This window comes from Lepisosteus platostomus, chromosome 6 (genome assembly GCF_059453375.1).
Source record: "Lepisosteus platostomus isolate fLepPlt1 chromosome 6, fLepPlt1.hap1, whole genome shotgun sequence".
Lineage (NCBI taxonomy): Eukaryota > Metazoa > Chordata > Actinopteri > Semionotiformes > Lepisosteidae > Lepisosteus > Lepisosteus platostomus.
In genome coordinates this window covers 61,445,357-61,458,270 of record NC_142616.1, presented here as the reverse complement: position 1 = coordinate 61,458,270, position 12,914 = coordinate 61,445,357, and the positions used below count along the sequence as shown (strand labels likewise).

General features: G+C 41.7%; 1 protein-coding gene across 2 annotated transcripts; it reads right to left on the bottom strand.

Moving 5' to 3' along the window:
• Positions 1-1,086: 1,086 nt before the first annotated feature.
• LOC148662055 (zinc finger protein ZXDC) lies at positions 1,087-11,483 on the bottom strand. 2 transcript variants are annotated; one of them, XM_088636741.1, is made up of 10 exons: positions 9,471-11,483; positions 8,438-8,590; positions 6,630-6,708; positions 6,383-6,513; positions 5,846-6,016; positions 4,755-5,443; positions 3,850-3,949; positions 3,406-3,578; positions 2,663-2,764; positions 1,087-2,182 (listed from the first exon to the last, which is right to left on the bottom strand). In XM_088636741.1, the coding sequence occupies exons 1-10, from the start codon at positions 11,452-11,454 to the stop codon at positions 2,096-2,098; spliced, it is 3,669 nt and encodes a 1,222-aa protein (XP_088492867.1). In that variant the 5' UTR covers positions 11,455-11,483; the 3' UTR covers positions 1,087-2,095. The 2 variants fall into 2 exon arrangements, with proteins under 2 accessions (XP_088492867.1, XP_088492868.1); XM_088636742.1 differs by having other exon boundaries at positions 3,862-3,949.
• Between the last annotated feature and the right edge of the window lie 1,431 nt (positions 11,484-12,914).

Sequence of the window (12,914 nt, the reverse complement as noted above, 5' to 3'; positions counted from 1 at the left end):
AAAGACATTTTTTAAGTTATAAAACGTAAAGGAATTTGCAACCCCTAGTCTACAGTTCAGTATGACAAAAACATTACAGGCAGAAACACTTGTAATTCCCACCAGATAACACATAGGGCCTTTGTGACCACACAAACAGTTTGAACAGAACCTGATACACATTTCACCAGGGTCTGAAATAACAGCAGAAAAAAGTCCCTTCTCAACCGTCATGATTGCCTTACAATGAAATGAACTACACATTCCAAACCATTTCAGGAGCTCTGAGCGGCCAAGAACAAAACTCTTTCAGGCTGGTCCAAGTAAAACTGAGCAGAATGGCAAGTTCTGACTGTATAACAGCACACCCCCGACCCCAAATCACAGAACGCGACAGATCGAATGCCCAAGTATTTTCTGCATGCAGCGCAGCAGGCTGCAGTTAAAAGTATACCAGAACGTAATTCCACAACAAGCATTGCAAACAATTCTGGCCACGCAAGGTCTTGGGGTTCACCATGATTACAACTGCACATGTGAGTGGTTTTGCAGATTGCAGCTGTGTTTCCCTCCACAGAACTCAGCATTTGGCAAGATGATATTCCTACTACAAACCATTTATTTTGAGTACGTTTTGCACGTTTGTCTATTTTTTCCCTTTCGTCCACGAAAATGTTTCTTCTGAACAACCCACGAGCACCATCCAGCTTTAAGTGCTGAACTCACCTGATGGACAGCCTGCTAGCTCAAGTGATCTAATCTCCACTTGTTGCCAACTGTCCTTTTTGTCTTTGGCAGATGTTTGCAGTTACTGTACATAACACCTTTTAAATAGCAATGACCAAAAAACTAAGAAAAACGTGCGATGCAGAATGTAACGGAGCAAAATCTTTGCAATAGACAAACAAGTGCTTAAATAGACGATTTACCACACAATGTTCTTTTTAACTTGCCGACTTTGTCTTAAACTGTACAACTAACTTTCGTTCTAATTGTATAGGAAAGCGACTCTTTCTCATATAAAAGTATCAGCAACAAACAAGCGCATAGCAAAATTAAAAATGATTCAAAGCCATAGTAAAGAAGAAACCACAAAAGTGCCGAGTGTTATTAGAAAAAATGTTCACTTGTTTTTAATAAACTTTTATCTTTACAAAAGAAATAAATAACATGTACAAGATTACTGTATATATATATAAAATCAGTTTTTTGACTATTGGCATGACATTTGAATGTGGAAGAACGGTTATCTGATTTAATGAAATCAGAATCTGAACAAGAACTTGAAGAAGTCAACTCTTTTCGTTTATTCCAGACTAATTCCACTTTTTTAATAATTAAGGCATGAATGTGCCCCTCTTGTACACAGTTATGTGGAATGGAACAGTAATTAAAACCTCGCTACAGATTTCTGGAGCTTAAAAATATCATGCTGCAGAAAAAATGCAGTTTCAAATACTGGCCAAAAAAAACTTAATCTGTGACTGTCATATGATTCTGAAATGAAAATGGTCTCTCATGACATTAACAACTTTATCCAATAGTCCATCTTAACTAAGGAATTTAAAAAAATCTAAAAGCACATTTCAATATTTTGAAATCTTCTTTAAGTACAAAATTTCAACTGATAAAAACATTTACATATAAAACTTTATATGGGCATCAAGTTCATGTTCCCTCGAGTAAAGGTATATTTTGAATTCCTATAGTAAAGCAGAATTCTTTGTAAAGGCAGACAATTGATATAGTACATACTACAGTATATAAATCAATATAATTGTCTGTTATGCATCTTATTGCACAACTTTCTGCATGTTTTTAATGCAGATAAGCTATTACACATTTACAACACTATAATGTAAACTAGTGATGCACCTACATAACCACAGCCTCCTTAGATTTTATATATATCCAAAATGGATAAACAGCACGGTGGACTACATTAGGACATTCTATAGAATGTTTAAAAAAAAATAAGATTTAACCAGTTTCCTTTGTCCTACAAGTAAATAATGCTGTCAAGACTTCTGCTGTGACCCATATGTATACAAACTTCATGATCACGCTCATTAGAACTGAAATCAAAGTGCAAAGGATGGTTTTTGTTGTCCAAGGTTTATTCAAGATCTTGTAAATTTATTGTGCTTCCTGTAAACTGTGAATTATCTGAGCCAGCATCATCTTCGGCTGATGTGTGTGGTTCCTGCAGAAACACGACAATGCATTCAGTTATTCTTCTGCATACTTGTACTGAAAATCTACTAACGATGGAAACACATTTGATTTTCATTTTGCATTCTAAACCTTTTAGCTCATTTCTAAAAAATGTCAGCAAACTATCAACTGCATACTTTTGAGACAACATACGTTTTTTGAAATTCTTCAATCCATGGAATGTTGTTAAAAATAACTCAGAACTCAGTTCCTAAATGGACTGGTGCTAGACAAGTCGAACATTTAGTTTTTGTATAATGAATCCAAGTTTCCTTCTTGAAAGATCTTGAATTGCCATGAATGTGTTAGCAATCCTACGCATAGCTAACTACCAAGGTTTGATTAGGAAAATAAGTCAAATTATACAGTAAACCAACCAAAAGGACTGAACAATATAAGTGCATCTGAGCAAGTTTGAAATGTTTATGATGTCTGCTGCCGACATGATGCTGTCCACTGATGAAAATACCTGCAGAATGTTGACTGGAAGGTCAACAGTGAGCTGCGAGTGTGAAGTAGAGGTCTGTGAGCTAAGCTGGAACGCCAGGTCTCCATCGCCTGCAGGGTCATCCTGAGGTCAGAAGGAAAGGTGAATTACACCATGACTTACCAAGAGCAGAGCTTCCCAGATATCAATATATTCAACTCCGATTGGAATTTAAATGGGACAAATGTTCCTAATAATGCTGAAGACGCTCTCATTTCAATAACAGTCCAGCATTTTATTCTTACTATCCTGTTTCCTGGAACTAAGGGGTCTATGCATATCATTTCTTTCTGCCTTTGATCTTGAGTATGGCCATCCAAATCTCACAAGAACCACATGCTGTGGGGTTTATTATCAGCTAACAGTAAACGAATTATAATCCAAGTCACAAATTTCTTAAAGGCCCTGCTAAAACAAAAACAAATAGACCCCCGTCTCTCTCTCTCTCACTAAGGTTCACCTTTCCTGCTGGATGTTTATGCATACATGGGGTATACTGCATGTGTGTATGCAGAAAATTTGATACACAAATTCTGCTCATGCACCTTGAAGATGATGCACCGTAATATAAGACAGCAACCACCGTGTTTCACGGCTCAATTACGAGCTATGCTAGCCTCGGCGTATTCATCTCTTTTCTGTGACCAGACGTTCATTCCCCTTGGATCCCAGAGGCTTTGCAGTTTCAGAGGTTCCCTGGGAAGTGAACTGCGTCACCTCCTCACCTGCAGGAGCTGGATCTGGACATACTGGGCCCCCGTGGCCGTGTCTCTTATCGTCAGCCCGCCACTGGGAGACACCACGCCTTCGCTGAAACGCCCGCTGGGACTGGCTGCAGGCACGGTGGCTGAACTCCCTTTACCGCTTTTGCTTTTCCGCTGGCTAGAACTGGGGCCTCCTGAAAGCAAATTCAAGAGAGGTGAGCACATAACAGGACAAGAACAAGCAAGGTGTCACACTGTCCTCAGCAGCTCTCGGAATTAAACTGAATGCCTTCGGGGGGGGGGGGGGTTAAATGTGTAAATTATAGAGCTATGCGATACATAAAGCTGATTTTGATCAACGCCTGCTCATGGAAACGGAGGAAATAACACAAGATAACGTGACAGTAGTACCCAATCCACCTGATTTAGTTGCGACAGAACAGAATTTAACTCAACATTTCTTACTTGAATGATTACCTGGACTACATCCTGATCCTTTCTGCTTTTTCTTCTTTTTGGCAAGCTGGATGGCTCTGTAATCTGTTCGGGCTGAACCGCCACTCTCCTGAAGTGCCAAACAAGCAAAAGACATTAAAGAACGACCGACACTGCAAAAGGTGAAGACTGGGACAGAAGTGGAACGGGCACTTGGGCTCTGGACTGTTACTCGGAAGGATTTAGTAAATCGGAATCGTGGGTAGGACACCTCTGAGCAAGACACTCTGGTCAGAGGATCTGGTAAAATGCCCCACCTTATATTATACAAAAAGGTACAAATGCATGTCTCAGGATAGAGCAACAGCCAGATAAATTAATAAAAATGTGCATGACTAAAGGAGAGGTATACAGTATACCAAAGACAAAGATATAGGAATATGCAGTAATCAGAAAATTATTTTAGGAAAACCGTTTTTCTATCTGCAAAGTCTGTTCAAATGGTTATACTGAAGCTTACAAGATAAAAAGACACTAATCTGTTCTGCCAATTTTAACTGATGGCTCACTGAGACAATGTGGGGACTCTACGCCAAAATATTAAAATACCTCCTCTCCACAGATTTTAAATCCTTAAATTAAAAATGAACAAGCAATACTATCCACCCTTCACTACTCTACTCATATGTCCGACTCCACAGAAAAAGTTTTAAGTATAATAACAGGGCTATGGCCTTGACTGTAACATTACTTTAACATACCCAGCAACAGCAGATTCCAAATGCCTCCCTGAGTGATGGATTCCTGCTTGTAAGGAATTTTCGACTCCATCAAGTACTGGTTTTACAATTTGCGCTCTGTAGGTGGTTAAAAGAGCCGACTGAGTCTAAGCCCATCCTCTGACTTTTCGATGGCGGCAGTGAACTCCCACCTACCAGGAAAGTGCTGCCGGACACAGCATTGAGTTCCACATCCCTCTGGGCACTGTAGCTGCCCGTGGGGCTGGAGAAGACGAACTGCGTCACCACCTTGCTGCCCTCCTGCTGCCCAATGACGTCCGAGCCGCTCAGCAGGCTGCGGTCCACCTTGGTGGGTGTGAGCAGCTCGGGCACGTGGCTGGCTGCCAGACTGCTAGAGGGGGTGAGCGTGGCCGTGTCGATGGTCAGGGTGCTGGAGGAGCCGAGCCCCTGCAGAGGATCCTGGGAAGGGGTCCGCATCGAGAGGGCTGCCAGGGAGCCTAAGGCTTCAGGGTTGACAGTCTGCACGTCTTCAAGGTTCAGGGTGCCCTGTGGCAGGACACCACTGTTAGAGCCCATAGCCAGGGAGCTGTCCAATCCATGAGTGATGTCGGCGCCCGCTGCCAGAATAAGAGGGTCCACAGCCTGTGCCAACGGGGTATTGTTGACAGCAATGCTCCCACCAAGGGTGGCACCTACAGAGGCGGCATCAATTGTCAGTATGCCAGAGTTCACCAACGACATGTCCATGGCAATGCCTGGGTTGTTGGTGGGCACACTGGAGAACAGGGAGGTGATGTCTATGTTGCCCAGGTCACCCTGGCCTGAGCTGGTCAGTTCATTGCTTGGGGTTAAAGAGCTGCTCATCTCCAGCTGGTTCAGAAGATCTGAAAAGACGACAAAGAATCACCAAGTAAAGACAATAATTCCAGACCAGCGTTTTTCGGCCTCAGGTCAGAAACCTGCCCCTGGTGGCAATACACAGATCACATCTGTAACGTAACTATGAGCTCTCAAAAACATGCAAAATAATTACACAACAGCATAAACAGCAGAATAATTAACAGCATGTGTAACTCATATAGAAAAAAACACCCCAAGGAAACATCTACATGTCAAAGAACAATATTTAATTATCATTATCGGAAACTAATTCAAAGTGAACAAAAAGCTTAAACCTTTTATGCAATCACTAGGAGATAGACCTGAAAACTACTGGGTGGGGGACTGCTTTGCATCCTTTCATTCTAGAGTCTCTAAAGGGGAATGTTAACCAAAAAGACACTCACCTGGACTAAAATTGTGATGCTTAACCATGTGGCTCTTCATGCTGCTTTTGGATGTAAACTGCTTGTTACAGCTTGAGACTAGACAGAGAGTTTTTAATGTTTCAACATCCTGTAGGTGCTTCTTTGAATGGATGTAAAGACTGCTCCGAGCTGAGAATTTTGCACAGCAACCTGAAACAGAACACAGATGTTACGCATTACCAATGGTACAGCAACCATCTGAAATGTTCACCATAAAAGACATAGAAGAGGGAAACAGTAAAGACCAAGAATACATTACAGGAGTGTGAAGGAGTTCTCTTAACAAAAACTATCCTCACAACTAGAATACACTTAAGAACAACAGACCTCAATATCTGAATGAAGAGTAGAAAATATTTATTAAATCTCTACAACTAAAGGTATGATAACTCCAGTGGTGAAATGTGAAATTGTAATGCGAAGGAATGTACAGTGGATGATTACAACCTCTCAGATTTCAATGGGATGAGCTTTTCCTTCTTAAAGTTCTTGACCAGAGTATCTGTGAGCACACACCTTCTACTTGACACTCAAAGGGCTTCGTTCCGAGATGGGTGATACTATGGCCCTTCAGGTGCTCTGCTCTAGTAAATGACTTGCCACAACCCTCCTCCTTGCAGGTGAACCGGCGATCGTCGTCGTGCTTCCTGTGTACACGGAGGAAAGAAAACCCATGAGCTTCCTAAAGCTTCAAGATATCAAGAAAACTTCCCGAATCATAATCCCAATGTTTCCAAAGTGCTTGAGGATTTTAACACGTAACCTTTTATGTCTCAGCAACTTGGACATACTAGTGAATGACCAACCGCATCCCTCAAAGTCACAAACAAAAGGTCGTTCACCTGCAAAAAAGCACAAAAAGATGAACAATACCATCGACAATACAATAGGCAGTGTGGCATCAGTAGGTTTTCAGACAGATGCAACATGTTTCATAATATTATAAAAGTTATTTAACAAATAGTAGCCTTTTATATATGTATTTATATTTCCGTTCTACTGTTGTTGCTTATAGTGCTCAGCGGATTTATTCACATTCCATAATCACTTTTGCTTGAACAAAAGTCTACAAATTTTAGTTCAGGTAGGCAGCTGCGTCACCATGCGTAGGCCACAAAGGAACAAGTACTAGGTTTATTCCATGCTGAAAAGAGAAAAACCGCAGCTGAAACGTTGTTTTCTTTCTACCACTTTTATACTGTGATCTTAATAACACTGTAAAAAGCAAAATCGTAATTAACTTGAATTTCAGAAAAAGCAAGGTTCATAATTATCAAGAACTCTGAAGTATTTCTTTAAACAAAATCCAACAAACAGATTCACATTAATATTTTGCTCTTTAGACATTCAACTTTAGGCTTCTGGAAAGACCCTTTGGGTCTCCAAAGGCTTCCTTTTTCCCTTGGATACAAAAACCCATAAAACATGGAGGACTTTCAGTAATAACATTCATCGTCATGCTTAAGAGAACAGACAACTCCCTGGAGGCAACACACAGATGGTCACTAACCTCCAAGAGGTCAGGGGTGGCTATAAAAGAATCAAGAAGAATCTACCACTTTAGCACTGTAGCACCCATCATTGACTCCTTGACTCTTGTTGAGATAAGAGGGGATCATGGACTCCAATGCCTACCGGGATAATTTATCCAAATACCTTTCCCAAAAAGCTCATGCTTGGCTGAACATGGGACATTTGAGCATAACAATAATCCAAAATGACAAAGGATGGTTAACTGACACACAAAAACATGTTGCTGACTATCTCAATCTCTAAACCTTGATTCAATTGAATATTTGTGGCTCAAACTCAGGAAAGCACACACAGAAACTGGAGTGTCTGGGACCAAGAGAGATTTTGCCTGAAGGAAAATGCCTTTTGAAAAAAGCCCCTCTCCGCAGTGCCAAAATATCGTAGCATATTACAATAGTATCAGTTGTAATCCATGCCAAAAGGAGAATGTACAAAATGCGTACAAGGGTTGGAATAAACATTTTTCCACATGATGTCCCACATGTTTTTTGGACTTCAGTTATTTATGAAAATATGACTTTGCAATGCTATTAAGATTACAGTATAACATTTTCAAAATATTTAAGCAAGACATTATCCAGTTTGTACATTTTTCTATGCTTTCTTCCTGTTTCAATAGGTGTGTGTATAAACCCTACGAACTGTATATATAAACACACATTTAAATACTTTTTTATTTAATAATTTGATTATCTCTACTGTGCCAAGTGTATAATGGCAAGCAACTTAACTTTATTGGATCACAAGCATTCTCATAGTCTAGTAGTAAGTGGTAGTGAACATTTCTAGTGTATACTTCTACCTACAACCTCTATACCAATGAAACAATAACTGAGATGGAGAATGAAAACACTAATGGGATTGCATAAAAGTGTATACACAGCATAGACAACCATATTGAGCATGTTTTTAATTCAGAAACTTTAGAAAAACAGTATCCCTCCAGGACTGTCAAAGTCTACCAGGCATGCACACTTTATCAAAATCACACCACAAACAAAATCTAATCCTTGCCTTTCAGTGGCATCAATTTCTTACCTGTGTGGCTTCGCATGTGAATTTTTAACCGACAGGCTTTGTCATATCGCTTGTCACAGCCGGGATACGTGCAGGAGAACTGGCCGATTTCCCGGAAGTGTGTGCGATTGTGAGAATACAGTGCGCTGAATGTGATGAAAGTCTTTTCACACCCTAAAAGACATTACACATTTCACGTCACAAATGACCATTTCAATTTCAATACCTGAAATGAGAACTGTTGCACCACTGCTGATGTGAGTTTATTGCAAATTTCCTTTCACAAAAACTGTAGAGCACTAAGAGGATAAAAATTGTTTAGTGGGCTTTCTTCATTTTCAAGCACCAAAAGAACAAAGGCGATGAAAAGTTGTTAACATATATGTTGCACATCACTTTATTTACCAGAAAAAGTTGTATAAGATATTAATATGTGAAAACAGTGAAATGGCTAGCTCATATACTTGTCCTATCTGCTCTTCTGCATCTGAAAAAAAGAAATGGTTTTGCATGAAACCTCGTATTACTCTTGTGTAGAGTCATAGGTTACATTTATTTGAACAAATTTAAACAATTTATGCACTACTTAAATCTGATCTTTTTATAGTGTGTGAAACGTTTACACATGGGATCAGACAAAAAATACACATGCATGCAGGTACACTTTTTCCCCCAATAACAGTCATGGTTTCACTTGGCAAACAATTCTGTTCTGTACAGACCCTACAATGGAATTTAAATGGAATTGTGTGGCCATGAAAATACAAATGCAACGTTAAGACAGCAACCATCTGACTGCCCACTAAATTTTGTAAAGAATAAAGTGTAAGATGCACATAACTGCTCAACTGTATTGACATTCATGTTTATATATTAGTGCATTATATTGCGTGTGATAGAAGTTTTGCTTGAGGCTTCCACCAAAAAAAAACCACTGCATTGCTTAGCTCCATTTTGAGGTAAACAACATTGAAAACGGAAAACAACCGAATAGTAATAACACTGAATGAAATTAGGTGTCATTCTTTTAAAGGGTTTTTAAAATCAGACTGACCTGGAAATTCACATTTATGAGGTCTCTCGGGCTCGAAGTGAGTTCTTTGATGATTGCTGAGTTTGGTAGCTGTTCGGAAGCGCTCGCTGCAGATCTCACACGCAAACGTGTTTTCCTGGTCGTGCGACTTGATGTGGGCTTTCAGGTTGTACACGGTGGTGAACTTTCGCCCACAGTTCTCCCACTCGCACGTGAAAGGCCGCACTTTGTCGTGGGACTGGAGGTGGCGTTTGAGTTTATACGAGGTGGTGAAGGACCACCCGCACCCTTCCACCGTGCATTTAAAAGGCCTCTGGTCCTCTGTGTGAGACAGCAAGTGTATTTTGAGCTTGTGTTTGGTGTCGAACGTCTTGCTGCAGTTGAGCTGCGTGCAGTGGTACATCACCAGCACCCCTTTCTTTGACATCATCGACCTGCCGTCGCCCAGCTTCATCTGCAATTCCCCGCTGTCCGTGACGACATAGCACCCCTGCTGTCCGTCTCTCGAGTCCGGGCAGACAATATCCGTCTCGTCCAGGGGACATAAGGTGCGCTCATCCTGGTCCTTACCGGATCCGCACGAATCCAGCGTGGAATTGGGATCCGAAATAGAGCAGTCTCCATTTAAACCCAGCCCCGAATCGGTCACAGACAAGCTGGGTCTCGTCTCTTCAAACTGCGCGGAACTCACCCCGGGGGCGTTATGTCGGCCCGGCGCTTTGTCGCTCGTTTTGGCCGCATTGTCGTAGTTTATCAGCACGATGTCCTGGCTGTCTTTCATGCCCAGCTGTTCCTTCAGGTTCACAAAAGCGTCGTCCCTGTGGTGGCCGGACGACGGAGGCGTGGCCAGAGTCAAAACCCCGTTTTCTATGGTAACGATAATGCTTTGGTTATTGATCATGATGGTTCCCGAAAACGACTCGTCCGGGGAGCCGCCTCCGCCGTTGTGCGGACCGGGGAAGTCGGGAACGCCGTCCTGGCCGTTTTCCACCCCCGCCTGGCAGGGCCGGTCATTTAACGGAACGGTATCCGTGAAGGCGGCGGCGTCAGAAATCAAATCATGGCTCCTGCTTGGCGGCTGGGGGAAATCGCCCGCTGTGTGCTGCTCACTTTTATCCGACGCCTGGTACGGCGGGTTACCTTTGTTCGCGTTTGCCATAACGCTTATCTCCCCCGAATCGTAACCGAAACCCAGGCGCTCTTTCGCATTTACTCCCGTCCCACGCTCCACTTCACAACTTCCTTCGTTGTTGCACGACAGATTGAGAGGGGCGAAGGATTTCCTGGGGCTTGCGGGGTTTGTCATTTTTTCTTCTGGGGCGATCGTGCAAGGCTGCGTTTCCATCACGGCGTCCTTAGTTCCCTTCGGCGAGTCCTCAGTCTCTCTCGTTAAGGCGAGGGAGCGCCCATTTTCTTTACAGCTGTTGCTCTCCCCGTCCTGGACAATGTTGAAAACCACGTAGAATTCTTCGTTCTCTTTGCTGGAGGGATTCAGAGCGGCTGCACTTTCGCACATCAATGGCTGCGGCAGGGTGGCGCCATCTTGCAGCTGTCGTAAAACCCGCGGTTGAGGCGGCTGCTGCGAGCCGCACTCCTCCGACAGCAGCACAGGAAAGGCCAGATACAGCCCGCTTTCTTCGATCTCAAAGTCACCCTTGAGCCCCGCTTCCCGGCCGTCTTGCTCCTTGGCACCCGATGACTGCAGATTACTCACGTTACGAAGCCCGATCGCCGCATAAGTCGGTGCTGTTGTGTTGACAGTAAGGTTGTGCCTAGGACTAGAAACAAAACCGCTGCCATTTTCTGCCTGCAGTCGAAATGGAGAGGTCCCTGGTCTTTTGTTGCCGTCCTCCGGTTGGCGCGATTCCTGTTCTTTTCCCCAGTCGGTTGAACTGGAATGTCTGAAAACATTTTTGACTGTGGTCGGCTGAGGCTGGTCTGTCCTACAGGAGACGCCATGTTGTTGATGTATGTTTTGGGCTGCGAAAAGCCCCTGGATTTCCATCTTGGTATCCCTGTAGCAGAAACACACAAAATCCCCGCCCCCTACAAACATGTAATAAGAGACTTCTTGTCACTGCCCAGAAGTTAGGGGCAAACTGTGGCACGGAGCAGAAACGGAGCAGAGTCGTGATCATTTCGACTGCTATCAAAATTAACTTACCACATAATATCTCTGTAATGATGATGGCTGAAAAAAAGAACGCGTAAGACGTCTCTAGTGTGAGAACGGCCATTGCAAAAGTAGTATAAAGGGGGTTAAATACAAACGACGTTACGTGTTATTGACTAGATAACACTTCGAGGCACCCCTGCAGCAGACCTGTATTCAAACGCGTATCATTAAAAAAGTATCTCCCCTTTTATAACACAGCCGTGGTTTTGTTATGAATACAACAATACGGGATTTCGTATTTGTCATTTTCCCCATTTTGATAGAGCTGACTTGCTCTTGAAAGTGATCTTAATTTCTGTAGGTTTAAATTGCACTAGACTCCAGGGTGTATCTTCTGTTATTTTATGTAACAGTCGCATCATGTGACAAACTAAGAAAAAATTAACGTTAGGTATTGAAGAAATCACTGTAGATAGAAAAAAATTAGAAGTTACACAGGGGAACTTCTAATTTCTTTGATGAAATTACATTTCTGGCCACATGGTGGAGCAAAAGTGTATTGAATAAATCAAAAACAGCCGCTGCCTTTCAAATATCACGAATCATGGGCTTTAAATTACTACGTCGTCAAAACAAATAATACCCCAGATTGTTCTTTCATTTATATACGTGCTATAATCTTCTATCATATTCTAGGATTTTCAAATATAATTGAACACATTTAACAATGTAAATAAGCGATTGCATATTTTTCAGCAGGATCTATTACTTTTGTAATATTGCAGTCTTGTTAAAGATGTGTAGTTGCTCTGTTGTTAATTCATGTTGTTTAATATGCAATAGTTCATTAGTTTATCAGGCAATTGTTTTATTTGCAATATATATTCATGTATTTTCTATACAATCTACCACATTTGAAAACTACACCTGCAGAGCGGAATTTTAATATTATGTAGTGTACATATTCAAAAGCAATGTGAATATCAGTTGTGTACTAAGATTAAAGGATAGTGCATAATTAAACACTGTTGTAGTGTAATTTTTGGAATGTTTGTTTTCGCTGTTTTGTTGTGTTGTGCTGTGTTGAACAAATTTCCCCCAGGGGCTAATAAACTTTGAATTGAAGTTTGGATGATCTGATGTAGAAAAAATTCAATAAAGGTGAGAGTTTCCAACAGAAACAATCACAGTGTTTGAATTATGTTCTGCACATTTTATCACATTTGCTTGTGCAAGAAGTGCATATCAGAACTATTGAGAAAATTTCTCTGCAGGACTCAGTAATTCTTACAATGAACCTTACACAAAGTGATTGCTGTTGCCCAGCTGAGGAAAACTACCACAACCAA

What these genes read in the sequence shown, in the direction of transcription:
- LOC148662055 (XM_088636741.1), bottom strand. Translation starts at nt 11,454, where the DNA reads ATGGAAATCCAGGGGCTTTTCGCAGCCCAAAACATACATCAACAACAT. An exon ending in AAGTTGCTGAGACATAAAAG is followed by an intron (nt 6,514 to 6,629) that starts GTTACGTGTTAA and finishes CCGTGTACACAG; the next exon opens with GAAGCACGACGACGATCGCC. An exon ending in GCATCACAATTTTAGTCCAG is followed by an intron (nt 5,444 to 5,845) that starts GTGAGTGTCTTT and finishes TCGTCTTTTCAG; the next exon opens with ATCTTCTGAACCAGCTGGAG.